Source organism: Tachyglossus aculeatus, chromosome X3 (assembly GCF_015852505.1).
Source record: "Tachyglossus aculeatus isolate mTacAcu1 chromosome X3, mTacAcu1.pri, whole genome shotgun sequence".
NCBI lineage: Eukaryota > Metazoa > Chordata > Mammalia > Monotremata > Tachyglossidae > Tachyglossus > Tachyglossus aculeatus.
The window spans coordinates 12,861,972-12,883,357 of NC_052099.1; the positions used below are offsets into that span (position 1 = coordinate 12,861,972).

The 21,386-nt window shown below is 40.6% G+C and overlaps 1 protein-coding gene across 1 annotated transcript in view; it reads right to left on the bottom strand.

The window, feature by feature from the left end:
* Nucleotides 1–21,386, bottom strand: part of KIAA1958 (KIAA1958 ortholog) — a 116,580-nt gene that overhangs the window by 14,914 nt on the left and 80,280 nt on the right. The window contains exon 4 of the mRNA XM_038770326.1: nt 17,351–17,434. Coding sequence (XP_038626254.1) covers nt 17,351–17,434 — 84 coding nt within the window. The remainder of the gene's footprint in view (nt 1–17,350; nt 17,435–21,386) is intronic.

A 21,386-nucleotide genomic window follows, 5' to 3' on the forward strand; every position in this document is an offset into this window, starting at 1 on the left:
GATGGAGACAATCCCTACCCAACAATGGGCTCACTGATCTCCCTGCCTCCAATCTCTAATACATGCTGCTCCATAGATCATCTTCTTGAAGTGTAGCTTAGCCTACATCTCTCCGCTCCTTAAAGCCCTCAACTGGCGGACACCTTTCCTCTCTCCCCAACCCTCCACTGATGCCCGTGTCCCCCTGCATCAAAACAAAAACTCCTCCCACTTGGCTTCAAGTTTTTCCACCAACTCATCTGCCCCCACCCCCTTACCTTTCTGCCCTTTTCCTCTGCTATTCCTCAACTCCCACCCTCTCCATTCCTCCCAAGCTGACCTTAACTGGACTTTGTTTTTAACTCTTCCACCTCTATCCCCTCATTCACGCCGTTCCCTGGCTTGGAACTCCCTCTCGCCCCACATCAGAGAGACCAGACCACAGCTCTCCTAGCATTCAAAGCCCTCCTAACATCCCCAGTATTTGGCACATAGTAAGCGTATAACAAATACCATCATTATTATTATCATTATTATCCCACCTCTTCCAACAAGACTTATCCGATTATTTCCCAGAACTCTATGTGGTATAAACCCATCAGCCAGCTTTAACAGGTATTTTACAAATGTAGCGGAGTACGGACTCAAACGACATGAAATAGCAGCAGGATGAAGGCAAAAATAGACTCAAACTGTAAGGAGGAGCACTGTCACTACTGTAGCGGCAGCTCCTTTAAATTTCCAGGTGTTCTGTTGAGACTATTGGGTCGGTGTGTGGGGTGGGAGTGAGTTTGGGGGAGACACGAGGGATTTGCCGCGGCAGCGGCGAGAACTGGTCTGCTCACCATGCAGCCTGGTAAGGAAATCAGTCAATTGATCGATCAGTTGTATTTACTGAGCAGTTACACGTGCAGAGCACTATATCAAGCGCTCTCTACTAAGGAAGGCGGGAACACGGCAAGCTTCCCGGCTGCACCGGGAGACCCGTCCTGCCGGCCAAAAAGTGCCAAAAATTACAAAGCATCTGCTTTGAAATCAAACCGGCATGGGCACACCAGTACTTATTATTTTACTGGTGCCCTGGACCTGACCACTGCACTTCACTTCCATCCCTGGACAGCAGTGGACTCTTTTTTATACACTTGACTGTGTGCGTCCCCCTTGAGTATTTATATCAATTTTGATATTTATCCCAGTCCCATAGCATTTATATGCATAGCCTCATACTCTACTTTTTCCAACCAACTCTAATATATAGATTAAAATATACACTGTAATGCCATATATAATCTAATATATATTTATGGTAATTGTGAAGTGCTTACTAAGTGCCAGACACTTTTCTAAGCACTGGGGTAAATGCAAGGTAATCAGGGTGACACAGTCCATGTCCCACATGGGGCTCACTGTCTCAATCCCCATTTTACAGATGAGGGAACTCAGCACAGAGAAATGAAGCAACTTGCCCAAGGCCACACAGCAGACAAGTGGCGGAGCCGGAATTAGAACCCAGGTCTTTCTGATTCCCAGGCCCAGGCTTGACCCATTAGGCCACACGAGCATTTTGTACTTCGCCCTGCACACAGTCAATGCTCAGTAAGTACCACTGATTGATTGACTGATTGATTGAAACAACTGCAGCAGTCAGACCAGCCTTGGAGGGTCAGTTGGGAGAAAGCTTACTTTCCCAAAGGAGAGACTTAAACTAGAGGGAAAACCAGAGGTAGATTGAAAAACAGTTCTTTCAAGGGACAAATCAGCAGAACAAAGGACAGTCTTTAAGTGCACTGGGTGGAAAAGGGTATTGATCACACACAGGTCTTTTAGCCACACATATGCATGCATAAGTTCTCATCATCAGCAGATACGAAGCACATATAAAGGGGTGTAGACTGTACGCTTGTTGTGGGCAGGGAATGTCTCTGTTTATTGTTATTTTGTACTCTCCCAAGCACTTAGTACAGTGCTCTGCAAATAGGAAGCGCTCAATAAATACTATTGAATGAAAGTGTGTGTGTGTGTGTGGGTGTGTGTGTGTCTGCGTGTGCAGGTATCTTACAGAGGTGGTAGAATACACACTAACCTAAAATGACTTTGATTTTAAAATAACATAAAAATAACCAAAATTGGTTCCCCTTAAAAAGAACACCGCATAACTCTGTAGTTCAGGCAATTAAAAAAAAAAACCTGGAGGCCTTTCTGAATGCCTTCATCAGCTAACTTCACATTTACTACACACTGCGACCCATTTTTCCTCAACAATATGGGGCTGTTCTTCAAGTGAAGTTGCACCTTGAAAATGGGAAATTCTTTGTAAGTATGGAACAGCAAACAAAAGGGGTGAAAGAAGATTCAAACCGAATCCATGCTGCACATTCAAGATTCTGTGATAAGGATTCAGTCGCAAATCTCCTTAAGCAGCACTTTACTACACTGAATTGCTTTTCCAAGTCCTAGTGTCTCAAACATCCGAAGTGTCTATTTTGGCTCCGCACAGTTCTGAGTAACTTCCATTTTTGTGCCTGGTTATGTCATATGCTGAAAGTGAAAACTACCTTGACTACTCATAAAAAATGGAGCACATTTTGCCTTATTTATGAATAGAGAAAACAGGGTTTGGAACGACATAATGAGCATCAGTTTGGGTATATTTAGGTTTCAGTACTCAAATTAGAGCTGAAAAAGATAATCAACTCATATAACTGCAATACCTATTGAATTATTAATGAACAAGTTGTGGGGTTGTTGCTTGATAGGTCTCATCAAATGCACTCAAATCACTTCAATTAAAGCACACAAAATGACAGCAGCTTTATAAACCAAGGAACTGAACCTGCAAAACAGCTATTCCACTTGAATGTTTCTACCTGCTACTTTATGAGAAGATACCTTGATTATTGTATTATTCATCATTAAATAAGATGATCTCTATTACTGTGGCTACATATTTTCACATTTTAACTATATAGCATTCCACATTTTCTTACAGCATAAAATAATATTTACATGATTAGAGCATTAACTGAACCTATTAAGAAAATGCCAATAAAGCAGATTACAGAACATTCAAAAAATGCTGCTCCAAAAAAAGAAAAACCAGAAAAATGCCTCTTCAGTATAACCTCTTCATTCTATTTATTGTAACTTTCTCACAAATCTTATCCATCTGATATAGGAAAGGGAATTTTCATGCATTTTTGCATATTAAAATACACCATTATGACAGGGATGTCTTGGTATTACCGTTTAAACTCTCATTATAGAGGAATCCGGCTCTCTAAGGCAGTAATTAGGCCTACCCAGCACAAAGTTGAAGAGGTAGTTGACCATTACCTTTATGACTTCGGCTGTGTAGTCCAACAAACCATATTTTACTTGTACATATCTATTCTATTTATTTTATTTTGTTAGTATGTTTGGTTTTGTTCTCTGTCTCCCCCTTTTAGACTATGAGCTCACTGTTGGGTAGGGACTTTCTCTATATGTTGCCAATTTGTACTTCCCAAGCGCTTAGTACAGTGCTCTGCACACAGTAAGCGTTCAATAAATACGATTAATGAATAATGAATGAATTGTTTGGAAAAAAAAATCTACTTTGAGACATGAATTTTTGGATTGGCTGCCCACTCTGATCGAGTTAACCAGAATATTACCAAAACGCCCTTTGATTTTGTGCTGGCAAGTAAAGAACTCGCGTCAGTTATTTCAAGAAACATCACAGCTCTTCAATTTGTTTTTCAAAGATCGCTCACGGTAAACATTTTGGAAAAGATCTCCACTTAGCCATCCTCTAGTGCACTTCTCTCAAAACTTCTCATGGACTACCCGTCAAAAGGAAATCTTGTGGAGAAGAGATGATGGTTTGATGGGGTGAGGGTGGGCAGGGGAGGAAGAGAGACATATAAGAAGCAGTAGACCTGACTTTCTGGATGTCTAGAACTTCTGCTATATGCACGGGCTTGGGAATCAGAGGTCATTGGTTCTAATCCCAAATCTGCTACTTATCAGCTGTGTGACTTTGGGCAAGTCATTTCACTCCTCAGTTACCTCATCTGTAAAATGGGGATTAAGACTGAGAGTCCCACGTGGAACAACCTGATTACCTTGTATCTACTCCAGGGTTTAGAACAGTGCTTGGCACACAGTAAGCGCTTGACAAATACCATTAATATTATTATTATTATTATTCTAGCCAATGTTAGTTTTGCTGCAATATTAGTAACAAAGATTTCCGTTTGAAAATGCTAGTAAGAAAAAAAAATATTTGTTTCTGAATTTTCTGCTTGGTCTTTTAGGGTATACAAAAGTGATTCATTTGTTTGTAAAAAAAAAAACCAACCATTTTATTTGGGATCATTTTCCAGTGTAGGCATAAATCTAAATGTCACATTCTCCTGAGAGTACTAGTGATGTGGTATTTTACCTCTCCACTTCTATCAATAGAGGGTGATAGAATGGGAAGTGGGAACAGACAATTGACAGGAGGAGAAAGAAAATATTTACAAGGACTGTAGAGATAGACAGCTCCTTTACATGCAAGAGAACCAATGACTTGGAAAAGAAAACAAGATGCCTAACAGATTACACTCAATTGCATTGACTTCAGTTTGGGGCCAAATACCTTATTGTGATAGATGAAAAAAATAGGCTAAAAGTCAAGCTCTATGCTTAAATCTCACTCTGTGTTGCCTTTCATTGTCAATCAAATCAACTCTTTGACATATCTTAATTAGAAATACTGACTTGTTCCAGAAACCCACTTGAAGGCAGAAATTATTTTCTATTCAATAAAATACACAGTACCCTGTGGCCATTTCTACATAAGCACAGTGAAATCTACTATTTGCAAAGACCAGAGAAAAACCCAAAGCTTTCTATATAGACACACTGGGTTATTTGCCAAAGATATTGGGTTTTTAGCAAATAATTCACCATTTCTGTGGAGAAAGCATCACATGCTCTGATGTTTTTACACCAATACACTTTGTTTTGCAGCAGGAGGGGGGGGGGGGGGGAATCAAAAAGTACACTATACCCATGTTCTGAATGGCATAATCCCAAATCCCTTCTCCCATTTCACATAAATCATAGGGAAAGCCCAAATATGTAATATAAGTGTGGTATTTGTTAAGTGCTTACTATGTGCAAAGAACTGTACTAAGTGCTGGGGTAGATATGAGATAATGAGGTCCCACATGGAGGTCACAGTCTAGTAGAAGGGAGAATAGGTATTTTTTAAATGTATTTGTTAAGTGCTTACTATGAGCCAAGCACTGTACTAAACGTTGTAGATCTAAGATCACCAGATAATCAGATAATGTGGGTCATGGAGACAGGGCTCACAATCTCCCAGCCTTAATCCCCATTTTGCAAATGAGAAAGATGAGGCACAGAGAAGTTAAGTGACTTACCCAAGGTCACACAGCAGGTACACGGCAGAGCCAGGATTAGAATTTAGGTTCTCTGACTCCACTAGGCCACACTGCTTCCCTATAGAGCGTCTAAGGTTGGCAACTGGGAAAAGTGTATTCCCCTATACAGAGAGAATAATCAAGCTGATGTTTCTCTCTGGCCTAATGATAAGTAGTTTTGATTCTTGACTGAAATTCTGTATAATTATTTTGAAACTCCATTCCGCCCCCCGCAAAAAAGTTGTCATTCCTAAATCTGCTAGTGCAAGGCAATTAAAAACCTCTTTTAAAGCTCAGCCCTAAAACTGGTACATTCTCAATGTGGGAAAAATATTGCTTCCATTAAACAAGTGAGTAGTAGTGGAATATTGGCTGCAAAAAGATTAAGGAGCAAAAGAGGACACAAGATTGACATACTTTGGTTTACCAAGTCTAAAAAGCTCACATTAACCTTTTGTCCCTTCTTCCTTCTTTTTCTGTTAAAATGGAACTCTATTCATGAGAGGGTGCAGGTGGTGGATTCTTTCGGGGTTATTGTCTGTAAAAAATGGGGATTAAGAGTGTGAGCCCATGTGGGACAGGGACTGTGTCCAATCTGATTACCTTGTATTTACCCCAGGGTTAGAATAGTGCTTGGCACATAGTAAGCACATAAGTACCATAATTATTATCATCATATATATACACGTCCTCACCCTTTCTCCTACTTTGGCCTCCCCCAACATATTCAGTGATTAGAGACAAAACTCTTGTAAGACTTTGTGCCAAATTCATTCAATCGTATTTACTGAGCGCTTACTGTGTGCAAAGCACTGTACTAAGCGCTTGGGAAGTACAAGTTGGCAACATATAGAGACGGTCCATACCCAACAGCAGGCTCACAGTCGGGAGCAGCAAGGCCGCCAACTCATTTAGGGGAAATCTGGTAGCGGGGAATCCCCATCCCATCTGTGGCAGCAATGATCCACCGCAGCGGCACAGAGCCAGTCAAGAAGCCCCCCCAACTTGAGGGGTTTATTTCTGAACTCACAGACACTGCAAACCAGTGCAGAGAAGCAATGCTCTGAAGACTTGACTATACAGAGAGTTCCCTTCCATAGTGCGCTTCCAAATTATTTAGCCGTGATTAGAAAAATCAGTCGACTTTGCAGAAAACCATTTATTAAATAAATGAGGATTGGCCATTATATACTCAAGTACAGACAAAGTACTGTGAAGAAAACATGCACTCATCACAGAGACAATGACTATCAGCTGATTCATTTGGAAATGATTTTCTTAGTTCTTCTATAAGGTGAAGGCCATGCCAATACAAACATTTAAAAACTATTGAAAACTCACACTACTTTAGTAGCCAACAAACAGTATACATACAATGAAATTAAACAGTTGCACAGCAAAACCAGACTTTTAATTAAAACACAAATACACACACGGAAATGAGGAAATGAACAGTGAGCTCAAATAGAACACCTGAGCGATGCAAAAATCAACCAACAGGAAAACAAGGCTCAGGCTATATACTTAACATCACCAATATTTTGTTAATCAAATGATTTTTTAAAATCAAATGACAGGAGTAAATAAATAAAAAAGTCAACACGGTTACAAAGTTTGTCATATTAAAAGCTTGCTTTCACTTTTTCCTCAGCCTCAATTTAGTTTTTCTCACGGTTCTTCCACAAATTATAGCAGCATATTCAGAGTTGCTAAATAAATCACAGTGAAACAGACATAAACAATATAAGGTGTTTATTTCGATCCAATCATTTAAAATTAGATGGTACAAAAATGGAGAAAAATTGACCATGGTTTCCCAGAGAGAAAGGTAAATGCACCCTCAGTGAGAAGTAACATATTTTTAAAGTGTAGAAAGGTTATTGCTATTTCATAAAGTGATTTTTATGAATTGCCAAATGTGTATGGAAAATGATGTTATGTTTAATCAGACTCTTGTTCTTAAATTGTTTTTGAGTTGATACAGGTATCCCCAGTGTTAAAAGATCATGAGGGAATGGCAAAGGGCCCCAGAGGCATAATTCTGACTCCAGACAAGAAAAAAATGGAAGCCCTCACAGAAAGCAGGATGTTAGAATTCTACATTTAAGTTAATGTCCGTGTCTCAGGGACAAACATACAGACCCTACTCCACTCGGAAAGATTGCAGTTCATTTCCACTGGGTTTCAGGCCAGCAGAATCATGACCGCCCTTTCAGATTACAATGCACGACATAAATGATATTCCTTCCCATGGGACCGATTTGGCAAATATGTGTCCAGCTTCAGCAATGAGGAACAAAGCCCTGACTGGAAATCAGGGAGAAAAAAACAGGATTGTGATATGGAAATGTTTAATGGGTTTTTAAATTATTATTACAAAACAAAATTGAGCAGGGTTAGAAGACCTCTGGGTTAAAAAAAAATATGTGGAGCAATAAAAAAGATACTAACATTCTCTCTACAAATGGTGGTGGTGGGGGGATATTTGGTGTTTTAGTCCTTATGACCCCAATTTCTATTTCCCTTTTGTTTTTAAAAATAGGTAAAACCCACTCCACAAAAAACCCACACTGCCCACAGATCTCCTTGTAGCCTGGGCCACACCGCACTCCCCATTTCTTTCCACTTCTCCTCCCTCCTGCCACCATAGGCCGACATATTGCCTCTTCTATTCCCTCTTCTATTCCCTCGCCTCTCTGTGACTTCCAAAGATGAACCAGAAAGAACAGTTCCCAATAGGGAAAGAGTAAGTCAAGAGAGGGCCTACAGCTGCTGCTGCAGAGAACATAACTCTTTCCCAGTCTCTTCCTCCACCTATGGAATATTTAAGAAGTCCCTGCCTTCCTCCTGCATGAAACTCCTGGACAAGAGATGCATTTTTAAAAAAAATAGAGGAAGCTAATTGACTTAATTTAACAGGAGTGCACAAGGGGGAAGGTGGCTGTCTCAGAACATAAAAGGATTAATACCACAGTAAAAATGTTTTCACTGTACTTAGATTTGCAACATACTCAGGAGAAAAAGCTTACAATAGAGGTGTATCCCTTGCTTTTGGGTAAGGAGGTGGTGAGAAGAGAATGACATATAAAGCTGGCTTTAATCTACTAGGAACTACAATAATTCATTTTTGGCAGTAAAATCTCTAAACACGAAGTGGGGGAACCAATTACTGAAGCTGGCAGACACACAACAAAACGTCTTCAATATCTGAGCCACTATAAATTTCATGAGGTTACTTACACCTTTTGTGAAAAACACTGAAATTACCAACCCCCTGAATATGCATAACAGGGATCCTTTTCTTGCGCCTTATTCTTTTGGTTTAAAAATCTTTTTACAATCTATTCAGGAATCAGCTCCGCCCATTCTTCAGCACTTCTGCCTGACAAATGGATTTGATTGCTGATGATTTTTCCATTTGAAAGAGAGATAAATTAGGAGTAATTGGGCTTTCATTCCATTCACAATCATATCTAAATGGAGCAGAATCAATCCACAAAAACTGCCCCCCCACTCAACAGTTGTTCAGAATTCCTATGGAACTACTTAAAGAACAAAAGTGTAATTGAATCTGAAATGGAAGGGAATCAGAAAGGATGTTCTGGAAAGACCAGAAGTAAAGAAGATATGACTTAAAACAGGCCCCGACACAGCTGAATAAAAACACAACTATCATGTTCAGTTCGACAGTACTTATATTTTCAACAATCTTTTAAAAATAAATCCCTAAATATTTTGCAATTAAATAAAAATCCTCTAAATGCTTCTATTTAACTTAAACATCAATAATAAACCAATGGAACCCAGTAACAAGCAAGTTCGACCTTCACAGTCCTCTTTCAACTGGTTTCAAAAATCCAGGTCAGGGAATATTGCTTAAACACATTCTGCTTAAGGTGCTCAAAAATTAGAAAACAAGATTACACAGAAAATGCCTAGAAATGATGAGAAGATTCTCTGTGGCCTTTTCTAAGTGTCAAGGACACAGAAGAGTAGGCAAAAGAGGGGAGAGGAAAATGTATCAAAATACACTGACCTGACCTGTGATCAGTTGTGTGAGACAGGATATTTTAAGTTTGGCACATCCTATCAACCACAACATTCCTTCTATAGAAGGAACTAAGATCTGGCTCAAAATATTAAACACTATCAAGTTATACATACAAGTGTTCACTAGCACAGCTTCTTAATATAGTTTTTCAGTTAATTACAATAAGTGATTATAGCAGCAATGGTTAACATTTCCACAAATATCACAAACATACATATGAAAGAGCACCTACACCACATGCAGAAATATCAAATGACATAGAAACTGTAATGGTTTTTGGCTAGACAGTATTTTTTTTTTACAAATACGATCTATAAAAACAAAAAATTTAATGATGTTTTATAAATGCTTTTCCAAAAGTTAGATTTTAATTATAATGGGAGCATAGATAGAAAAGTTCACATAATTAAAGTTAATCAGAGTGGATTATTTAATTCTAAAATGGAGTTATTACTTCTTACAGTACAAATTATTAGTTGGAAATTCTGGTGCAATTAAGTGACTGTCCATAAAATGAGTTTTCTAGAAGAACAGTGGTAAGCCTTTCAATTTACAATACAAAGAACACAGGAAGCAATCAGGAATAAAATGATTAAATAAAGTGTGCAAAGTGAGTTTCAGGATTTCCTTTTTGATGGCCTTTTTCCCTAGCTCTACTTACCATGAAATAAAGGGTTTAGCTAAAATCTTTTCAAAGCTCAGAATAAATGAAAGGATAATGAAACGAATGAACTATAACTCCAGTGTAAAACAAAGAGGAGCATGACAAGTCTGGCAAGCTTCAACATTTGGTGAGACGACAAACAGCTCCATTGTTTAACCTCTATTTTTCTTTTATCAACAGGATACGGCTATCACTTACCACCATCTCTCTCTTGGAGACATCTTCATCACCTGATCTCCTTCTCCCACATTCATGACCTGGCAAAATGCATTCAATGGAGCAGACACAAAGGGAGAATCTAAACACAAATTGCTCCCTCCCCTCTATTGTTCCTCTAGTCTTCTCTTAAGTGTACATTTCCCCCTCTCTCAACTCTCTTGGCTTACCGAATTTTAAGTGTCAGTTCTCCAGTTTGGGCATAGAGCCTGAGAACACATGAGAAAAATTACCCAAACCCTTTCATGTGTCCACACAGACACTTGAATAATGATCTAGGCAGATAAGTGGCTACTATCAGGTGACTACCAACTGAATGTATCAAGAGGATGCTCTCCAGGTAATGAAACCACTTCTTTTCGATGCATAACCAATTCCTGGGTTCTGACTTAACCTCTACATTTTAACCTATTGCGTGACCTTGGGCAAGTCAGTTAACTTTTCTGTGCCTCAGTTACCTTGCCTGTAAAATGGGGATTAAGACTGTGAGCCCCGTGTGGGACACGGACTGTGTCCAACCTAATTAGCTTGTACCTACCCCAGCGCTTAGAACTGGGCCTCGCATATAGAAAAACAAAAACAAAACAAAAAAAACTCTTAAAACCATTCAAAAAACAAAAATTACATATTTAAGTTTAGTCTGCCCTCCATTCACATCTGCTGCCTGGATGTCCATTTGCTTTTCACACAGGCCCAGGACAGGATGTGTCCCTTTAAAAGAGCCACATTTAAATATGTGCTACAAGCTCCCATGCTTAACTAAGCATTTTCCTTTTCTTTATTAGGACGGATGAAATGACAATCAATGGCAACTAATAAGGCCGGCCATCTCATCTTTTTAAGTTCTATGTTACCAGGATAGTATCTCTCTGAAAAACACTTTCAAAATCATGACTGGCAGGTTATTTCTTTATTACAACAATGTTACTCTGTTGTAGGAGGCTGAAATATTCTCCAAATATTACTTTCCTAAAATACCTGTTCTCCCTTCTACTTAGACCGTGAGCCCCATGTGGGACAGGGTCTGTGCCAAATCTGATTAACTTGTCTCCATCCCAATGCTTAGAACAGTGCTTGAAACATAGGTAAGCATTTAAATACCACCATACCAGTCCTCTAGACAATAAGTTCGTTATGAGCGGGGGACATGTTTGGTAATTTTGTTGTATTGTATTCTTCCAAGTGCCTTGTACAGTGCTCCGCATATAGTAAGAGCTCAGTAAATACCATTAATTGAGGATAGTAAGAATATTACTCTTCTATCTTGTAAAAAGTTAAACAGAAGTAAGCACTTTCTGAACATCATCTGTGCCCTCACCAGATGGGGAGGGAGGATCAGATCATAACGTTTTAGACTGCTCTTTTTGCCTTCACAGGGGAATATAGCAATGTCATATACAGCATCGTATGAAAATAATATATACATTTCTAAATGCCAGAAGAGTCTACAAAATCAATCTCCTCCCTTGAAGTTGGACATAGCGAAGTCTGTTTGCCCTCGACCTTAAACTCCAGTAACGTACCCACTGTCCAGAATTTGGAAAGTAGTGTATATATTTTCTGTCTCAAGTTATAGCTCCTTGAGGGTCAGGGGGCTTAGCTCCCTTTTCAAAATTTTACCCCTAGCATGTGTAATATGGATAACTTTCCTGCCTGGGATAATAGCTAGATATACATGGTATGACACTGTTGACACGGTTTCTTCTGCATTTGCTAAAGTGCTTATGGATAATAAGTAATATGGATAACTTTTCTTCCTGAGATAATAGCTCGATATAGATGGCATCTTGGTATCTGGTATCTGCTTTTTCTCCGCTGTTTCTGAAGTGCTTCGAGGTGCCTGAAGTATGAAAGGTACAGCATTTTAAATTTCTCTTGGTGGCTGAATAGAACATGGATGCCAGTAACAGTGTTTGGCACATAGTAAGCGCTGAACAAATGCCATCATCACCAGTGACCAAACTGGAACTATCTCAAGATAAATTTCTTTGGGTTTACTGAAGTGGGAGAACAAGGTAGAGAGCAATAAAAGAGTTTATGCTTTTAGAAAATTAGTCTAGAAACAAAAAAATACACATATGATACATAATAGTCTACATCTGTGGGCCTAGTCTGGGAATAACTGAAGCCAGATTCATTAACTCATCAAGGATTTGATAAAATCAAATCCATTCCTGTCGGCTAGTTAACATTGAGCAATTTGGAAAATTCTATTCCAACCTCCTTCAGGTGACAACCAAAAAAATAATAATAATAGCCTGCTTCCAGGAGTACTTGAATAATGTGTGTTCACATTAGGGCAAGGGTTAAGTGGCATCAGAAAATAGGACAACATAATGTGACAGGCTTTGTCATAACCATGATCAAATTACCTCCTCCAGCCATCTTATGATCTAAAGTGCTTAGGAGGCAGAAAACAAAGCAAGGATACTTAATATCTTTTGGGTAGGTAGTGGAATTTTTGTAAGAAAAGACCATCCTACAAATGTTATGGTGGCTTTTCTAAAGTCCACATTGGTGCACAGGGGATCGGTGTTTTAGGTGAGCGATCATTCTCAGAACCACAATCATTCCATTTAAATGCTAGCAGGCGTAGGTGCATAGGGTATTCAAATAAAGACAGGTGTCCCAGATTGCATCTGATAAAGCGCTGAATGGGGGTCACAGCAGATTCTGCTGGTTTTGCCCTAGAATGGAAAGACTGCCTGACGTAATTTAGCTGAAAATGTAGGGACACTTAAATCCACTTTGGCAAAAACCCAAATAGTGCCTGACACTATCTCCGCTGGGAGTATGAATATGGATGTCCTAAACAGTTTCAAAGTTATATCCCCTAATGATGTTTTATTAGGAAATGGAATCTCCTCTAGACTGTAAGCTCGTTGTGGGCAAGGAACGTGTCTACCAACTCCACTATATTATATTCTCCCAAGTGTTTAGTAGAGAACTCTACACACAGTAAGCGCTCAATAAATACCACTGATTGATCTATTGATTCCTCTTGGTCCCAGCCAGAGTCTGGATTTGTTTTCGTTATAAAATATTCATTACATATATATATGTGTGTATGTGTGTGTATACATATATTTTCCACGATTCTAGAATTTATAGAACTACTGTATCCCAGCTAGAGCTCTTCCTTGTCGAATTTATTCTTGTCTTTTTCTCTGTCTCCCCCTTCTAGACTGAGCCCACTGTTGGGTAGGGACCGTCTCTATATGTTGCCAACCTGTCCTTCCCAAGCACTTAGTACAGTGCTCTGCACACAGTAAGTGCTCAATAAATACGATTGATTGATTGACTCTAATGAGTAGACTTTTGATTAATTATACAGTCATAATTCTGTTCAGTGTCAACTCAGTAATCCATGTCTCATCATCTTATTTTTCATTCCAAAAGTAATGCTTCATGTCAAAGAACTTCTTTTTGACTGTCTGTGCTAAAGGAAAATGCAAGCTGATGTTTCCCACAGTGTTTCATTTTGGGGGTTAAAAAAATAGAACAATACCAAATAAACAAAAAAAGAAAGTACCAGGGCTCTAGACTTCTCTAAGTAAGCCTTTCAAAACTTACCATCCATATGCATAGAGGCCTCACTCCTCAATGTGAGCTTAACATGCTAGGAAGAATACGTCCAAGCCCAGAAGAAATGTTCAAGGTAAATTAATGAATGGAAGGTGCACAAATTAGCATTTCAAGTGCCTTTGGGAAACATGATGTCTACATGCATGTATGTATAATGCTTCCTATCACATAAATTCCTAGCAAATAAATTCTAAATATGGCTGATTTCACTTAAAATGGATTTTATTAAAAACAGGGTGTCTGTATAATGAACAGGAAGAAAGAGCCTAAGAAGAGGGATGTGCAAGGTCAGGAGGAAATCACGTAAAAGGGTCACCTAGCAGTCAAATTCAGGTTAATTCTCAGCTTTCCTTACAGGTTTGGAGACACCTTTCTACTATTTTGACCAAGTGACCAAGATCACCGGAAGATAAGTTGGATTGGGACATCAAGAGGCAGTGCGATATACAAATGTTCACCATCAGTACAACAATAAAATGCCATCAAACACTTCCTGCCACTTCTCTTCATTCCCACACTAAACAAATGGCTAATATATCAGATTATGAAGAACAACCAACAGGAACCAAGGCACCTCCCAACCAACAAACCAACAGCACACTTCCGATTCCAACTCCCTAACGAAAAAGCCTCAACCTTGAGAAAGAGCAAGTGGCTGCATTTAAAACGGTAAATGCAGTGGTGGGGGGAGCAAATGGAGAAAGGAGATGTTGATGGAAAATTCAATCCACTGGGGTAAAATCCGGTTTGACAATCACAAAGCAAATCAATGCAAGATACCGCAAGATACCAGAGTTACCAAATACCAGTTAGTTTTGTAGTTACTATGAAATTATAGGTTTATCTCCAAGATGGATGGATGTGCACTAGGCAAATGCCCGGCTTCATCCAGCAGGGTGGACTGTATTTTCATGCCATGTAGTACTTCAAGAATATTTCCTAAAAATATACTGAATTCTCCCCACGGAGCTACACCTGACGAAAACTTAGTACGGTGGCTTGCTTTTCTTTATCAGTTTGACTGGACTTTTCTTAGATTGATAGATCATTTCTTAGAATGATCTTGCTACTTACTTGACTCAAACCCACGACAGGTTTGGAAATATAAAAAAAAAACCTTGGTAGACCAAACAAAAACAGAACATTTACTCATTAGGTTACCTTACCCCAATTTTCACAGAGTACTGCGGATAAATATTTTCAGGTCTGTTATGCAAATGATTTCATTCATTTAGAATAACATTTTAATTTCTCATATATGTATATAAGCATACACATCTTATGGGTCCCTCATGCTCAAAGAAGTCATCATGGATGGTTATAGTCCCTGATGGGTTCACATGTGACTGGATAGGGCAATATGGGACCCACTGTCCCGATCACCCCGCGTCCGCACAAAGATGGTCAGGTTTATTTCAGATAAAAATAAAAACTTCTGGGGATTTAGCTTTTAAAGGGAGTCATTCTTATGGCCTGCATTAGAGCGTCTAGATTTTAAATAGTAAGATTCTTTTTGTCTTTATCCTTGATCGACTATTGATTATTAGGCCTACGGATGATTTCTGAAATTTCAAGAGTTCTACCTACTCTGGAAAACGGAGGGTCAAAATGGTTGCTTATGTTTACTTGAGTCTTGCCCAGAACTCACTGGATAAGGGAAGCACGCTACTTACTGATAGATAACCGACGCTTTGCTGTACATCAGCGGAAATTTGATGTACAACAGTCTTTCTGCCATTTCGGCTTTGCATATTGTTTCAAAACAATACCGAATACCAATTACAGAAAATCGGGAATGGCTAGCACAAAAAGGAATCTTCAGCTGAGTTTTGTTAACGAGAATCTGATTCATCTAGCTATTATCGTACGATATATGGCTCAGGAATCACATTCTGGAACACTCTCCGAATTAGAAATAATTTGATGCTCCCAGCTACTATCGACATCTCTTCTTTGTTTGGACTGGCTAACAACAAGTACAGGGAAAGCAGTCAGGGAAAAATCAGGCTCCTCCAGGTTAGGATGTAATTTTAAAATAAAAAAAAAAGAACAGATGACTTCTCGTACATTGACAAGCCCTCCAACGCACACTCTCAATCTCACACTCTCTCACTCCCCAGTAGGGTTACACTGCTTTCTCTGCTAGGTTAAAAAGAAGGGAAATGCCTACCTCTACCTTGTGATGCCTGAGAACCATTTGGCTTTTGTACTATCTGCAGTTATATTACATGACCCTTCAGTCGTTTTCATTTTGTTGCAATCCTATAAATACTATGTTAGTCAAACTAAACTATTTCTATCGCCTTATTTGTAAAAAGAAAAAAATATATTATATATTTGCATCTTTATAAAGTTAACACTGGGAGAGGGAGGGAGGTAAGGGTTGGTAAGTAGTGTACAATCACAGTTAACGTGTACCACCAGGCTGAAAAACCAAGGCGGGACCCCCGCTAACTGCCGGTCCCCCGACACCATCCGGTCAAGCGGTATCTGAGGAGGAGTCGTAAGAGGCGGAGACGATGAAATTGCCGCTACTGGAATGGCTGGCCATGGATTGGGCCGCCTGCTGGCTTAGGTTGTTGCAGATTAGCACCAGCTGGTTGCTCTGTGCCTCGGAGAGGGTGCTGCAGCTCTGGTACACGCTGAAGTTGGTTTTCCTGCCAGGGATGTTGCCCTTCTCACACATCGTCTTCACCATCTTGGCCAGCTTGTTCTTGCCCAGGGCCTGGCAATTGTACCAGTGAAGTGCCGCCAGGTTCACCACCGGCTTGATGGACAGGTAGAAAGGCGCGTCCTCGTACCGCATAGCCGGGGGCCGCCTCTGGGCATATTCTTTGTAGTCCTGCACGGGGCAGGTCTGGGGCGCGTGTTGGGTGGCGTACACCCTGGAGTCCGTCCCTCCTCCTCGCTTGGTCTTGGCATTCAGGTCACTGGCGTCCTGCCCCATCCACTCCAGGTACTCCAGGCCCGTCTCCGTCACCCGGAGACGGATGTCGCCCCACTTCAGGGTGGAGCCGTGGAAGCCGGTACAGTGTCCGAACGCCTTCGTGTTGTTGAGCCAGACCAGATTGAGCAGCCCTTCGGGGTTGTACCGACTCAGCAGGCCCCTTTTGCGTAGGATGAGCTCGTCGGCGAAAGTGAGCTTCATGGACTTGTGCGGCTTGTTGCCCTTGCCTTTGCACCTCAGCTCAATCTGCTTCTGCTTTAGAGCCTCCTGGGACCGCTTGAATTCCTTATCCCTGGTAATACTGTACCCATACCTGTGCTCCTTCAGGTAGCGCTCCAGGCCGCACTGGTAGTTGGCCAAACTGTTGGGCTCATACTCCGAGCCATCCTTCTGCCGGGCATCGACAAAGAAAGACGCCAGATAAGCATCCAGCTCCTTGCAAGGGATGACGTAGATTTCCCGGGTCTCCGAAGGGTACTTGGAGATGAGGAACTCCCGGAAATTGCGCAGAGCGGTCTGAGTGCTCCGGATGGTTTTCTCATTCTGTTCCCGGCTCAGTTCGGCCGCTCTTTCATCCTGGTCTGAAACAAACGAGGAAGGAGAAAAAAAAAATAAAAAGAGGGACAGAAGAGGTGATGGTGAGTTTGGACATCGCACTTTCCTCTCTCAGATAAAATTTCCTTGGGTAATTAAAGAAAAGAGAATCATTTTCACAAAGGTCACTGGAAAACATTTTTTACATACCTGTCTCACGTTTGAAAAGCCAACTTCAGTTTCACAAATGATGTACTAGAAGGGTATGGCAAAAAGAAAAATTAAAATGAACTCATGTCACTGGTGCACGCTTTAGGGCGTGAGGATTTGAGGAAAGTCTGAGATTAGAGGCAGTCTTCTTTTTAGGAAAAATGGGAGCTCGAAAACGTCATACTGGTATATTTATTCCACTGCTAAGTGCAGGGGCCCAATTGAATTGCTTCATTTGTGAAACCAGAGGTGGAACTGGTTCCGATTTGTTTTTTTAATTACAACCTTTCCATGGGTTACTTTAAAAACTGTGAAACAGATTCATCTTTTAAGATGTACTGCTACATCTCATTTACTCTTTCACAAACACAGTAAGACACCCCTCCCACCAAAACCCAGACCTTATGAACGTACAGTGCTTAAGTAAAAACCATGGTTCAGAGCAAGGAGCAAAAGTGTTTGATACCTTAACTTAAAAAGGATACTAAAGATAAGCATCTGTAACTGACAAAAGGACTTAATTAAATACTAATTAGAATCACGATCACCTTCAGCACAAAGCAACTATTTTTGAAGAGAGTATAACTCCTCAATTGGTCTTTCAGGAAAACACCTTGCTGGAGTCCACACACTAGGCAATGATCTCCCTTTCTACACAGCTCACTTGGTGCCACAATATCAAAATGCTTTTAAGATATTTTATTTCAGTAACATAAGTCCTTTAATTAAATCCATACCTTCAGAATGAATCGCGACACAAGAGAAACATTTCAGACCGTAGAAGGAACAACTTCTCTTGAGAGAGGGATAAACGTCACCACATTTATTACCTTATTTCAAACCGAAAGGCAGACACCCCAGACAGTGACAATGAACAGAAAGCCAGCTTTGCCAATGGTATGGAGCCAAGTCATTTTACCTATCTAGTGGATGGTGGAAAAGAATACAACAAATAAAGGTAGGAGAGACAGAGAGTGTGTGTGTGTGTGTGTGTGTGTGTGTGTGTGCATATATAATTGCCCTTCATTCTATCCAAGCATATGATTGTAAGCAAGGGAAAAAACCCCAGCATGGGACTGACACCTTTCAGACTTGGCATTGGGAATTCTGGTTTTAATACTTTGCCTACATTGAGCAATTAAAGACCACTGCTAACACTGCCTGCTTCTTTCTTTTTAAAATCAAGCACTCAATCAAATTTATTGAGTGCTATGTGCAGAGCACTGTACTAAGTGCTAGGGAGAGTATGATATAACAGAGTTGGTAGACAAGTTCCCTGCCACAGTGAGCTTACAGGGGATATAGCCATTAATATAAATTATGGATATGTACATATGTGCTGTGGGGCTGAGGGGCAGATGAATAAAGGGTAAAAATCCAAGTGCAAGGGCAACAAAGAAGCGGGTAGGAGAGAGGAAATGGGGCTTAGTCTGAGAAGGCCTCTTGACGGAGATGTGCCTTCAATAAGGCTTGGAACTGGGGAGAGGAATCGTCTGTCGGATATGAAGAGGGAGGGCATTCCAGGCCAAAGACAAGTCGTGGACGACAGGTCGGCGGCGAGATTCATTAAATGTATCAGAATCCATCAGTTCCAAAAGCCGAGTGAGAGTGCGGTGTTTTTGAAAAGAAGATGTCAGTTTTGTGGTAAAAGTGGAAACTGTTATGTCGTGGGTAGCTGCTTAGGATCACACTGGGTGCGTGCTTGGGATAAGTACCTGACGAGACTCCTGCTGTGAAGCAGCCTGGCTTAGTGGAAAGAGCATGGGCTTGGGAGTCGGAGGTCATGGGTTCTAATTCTGGCTGCACCACTTCTCTGCTGTGTGACCTTGGACAAGTCACTTACCTTCTCTGGGCCTCAGTTCCCTCATCTATAAAATGAGGATTAAGACTGTGAGCCTCATTTGGGACAACCTGATTACCTTGTATCTACCCCAGTGCTTAGAACAGTGCTTGGCACATAGTAAGCACTTAACGAATACCATCATTATTATTATTATTATTGTCTCTATTAAAGCTAGGTTTGAGGAGTCGTAGGTACACATAGGAAACTCAAGTTGAAGACTGCAGCCACACTGGGACTACAGGGTTTGTGGGGGGAGTTTCCTGACAACCAAAACAGATCCCTCCCTCTCTTCCAGCGCTTAGAACAGTGCTTGGCACTCAGTAAGCACTTAATAAATACCATTGTTATTACTATTATTATTCCCCTCTGCCGGAGGTGGGGAGGTGCAAACCGGTCCTGCTGAAACATGGAGTGGGCAGAAGAATACCTTCCCAAAATTCCACCAAAACATTCATAAGGTTGAGAAGGTCATGGTGGTTTGGAGCAGTGAAGATCCTGGGGATTGTTTCTTTCCCAGAGGAATGAACTGCTACATTTCTCAAAGTTGGGTTTGGGTTTTGTTGGGGTTTTTTCCAATTGAACAATGGTATTTCTTGAGTGCTTGCTGGGTGCAGAGCACTGTACTAAGCAGTTGAGAGAGAACAATACAACAGATTCCTGCACACAAGGTGTGAGCCCACTGTTGGGTAGGGACCGTCTCTATATGTTGCCAACTTGTACTTCCCAAGCGCTTAGTACAGTGCTCTGCACAAAGTAAGCACTCAGTAAATACGATTGATTGATTGACTGATTACAGACTAGACGTCCCTCATTATTTCTTCTCCAATTTTAGACTGTGAGCCCGTGGATGATGTTTGAATTAGTATCCCTGAACCCATTTCTCCAGAGATTAGTGCCGTGTTTGGCACGTTGCAAGTGCTTAACAAATGTCAATCAATGGTATTTATTGAGCACTTATTATATGCAGAGCACTGTCCTAAATACTTGGGAGCGTACCACATATCAGAGTTGGTAGCCCCAATCCCTGCCCTCAAGGAGCTTACATTCTAAATCAGTGAAACACATCAAAGATGCATTAAACGGAAACGAAGAGGGCACATCATCTTTTAGTGAGGCAAGAGACATCTGCTTGAAGAATAACATCAAGAACATAAAAATACGAGCAGTGCCAAAAGCCAGTCAGACGACTGGCCATCCATCCTAATAGTGTGTCTCCAACCTTAGCACTAAAATTCAATCATATTTATTGAGCGCTTACTTTGTGTCAAGCCCTGTACTAAGCTCTTGGGAGAATACAATATAAGAATAAACAGACACATTCCCTGCCCACAAGAAGTTTACAATTTGCCCTAACATCCAACTGTGTGGTAAAGGATGAATTCCTCTTTTATGGACTTCTCGTCCATAACTTTATCCAACCTCTTCTTGAATTCACTACTCAAGAACCTTTCTCCTTGTGGGAAAACACAAGACAAAGACCATTAGGTTTCTCGGCATGTATTTTTGGACAGAAAAGTTCTGTTTGTAACCTGAATTTTCAGGGGTCAAATCTCACCCGTGGCACCCTTCAATACTTGCAGGATAAGATCTATACAGTGTTCAGTGCCTGGTAGAGTGTTCTGCACACAGTGAGAACACAATAAATACCACTGATTGATCTGTTTAGGCAGAGGGAATACTTCCGGAGCCACTTTCCACCAGAAGCCCTAAAATCAGCACACTTACTTTCTTGACAGACTGAATTTACTTTTGTGTGACTGGTTTCTCTTTTTAAAAAATATGTTCCTCATTAAGCGCTTACCATGTACCAGGTTGGAGTAGGCACAAGCTAATCAAGTTGAAAACCGTCCATGTCCCACGTGGGGCTCACAGTCTTAAACCCCATTTTACAGATGAGGTAACTGAGGCACAGAGAAGTTAAACAACTTGCCCAACCAAGGTCACAC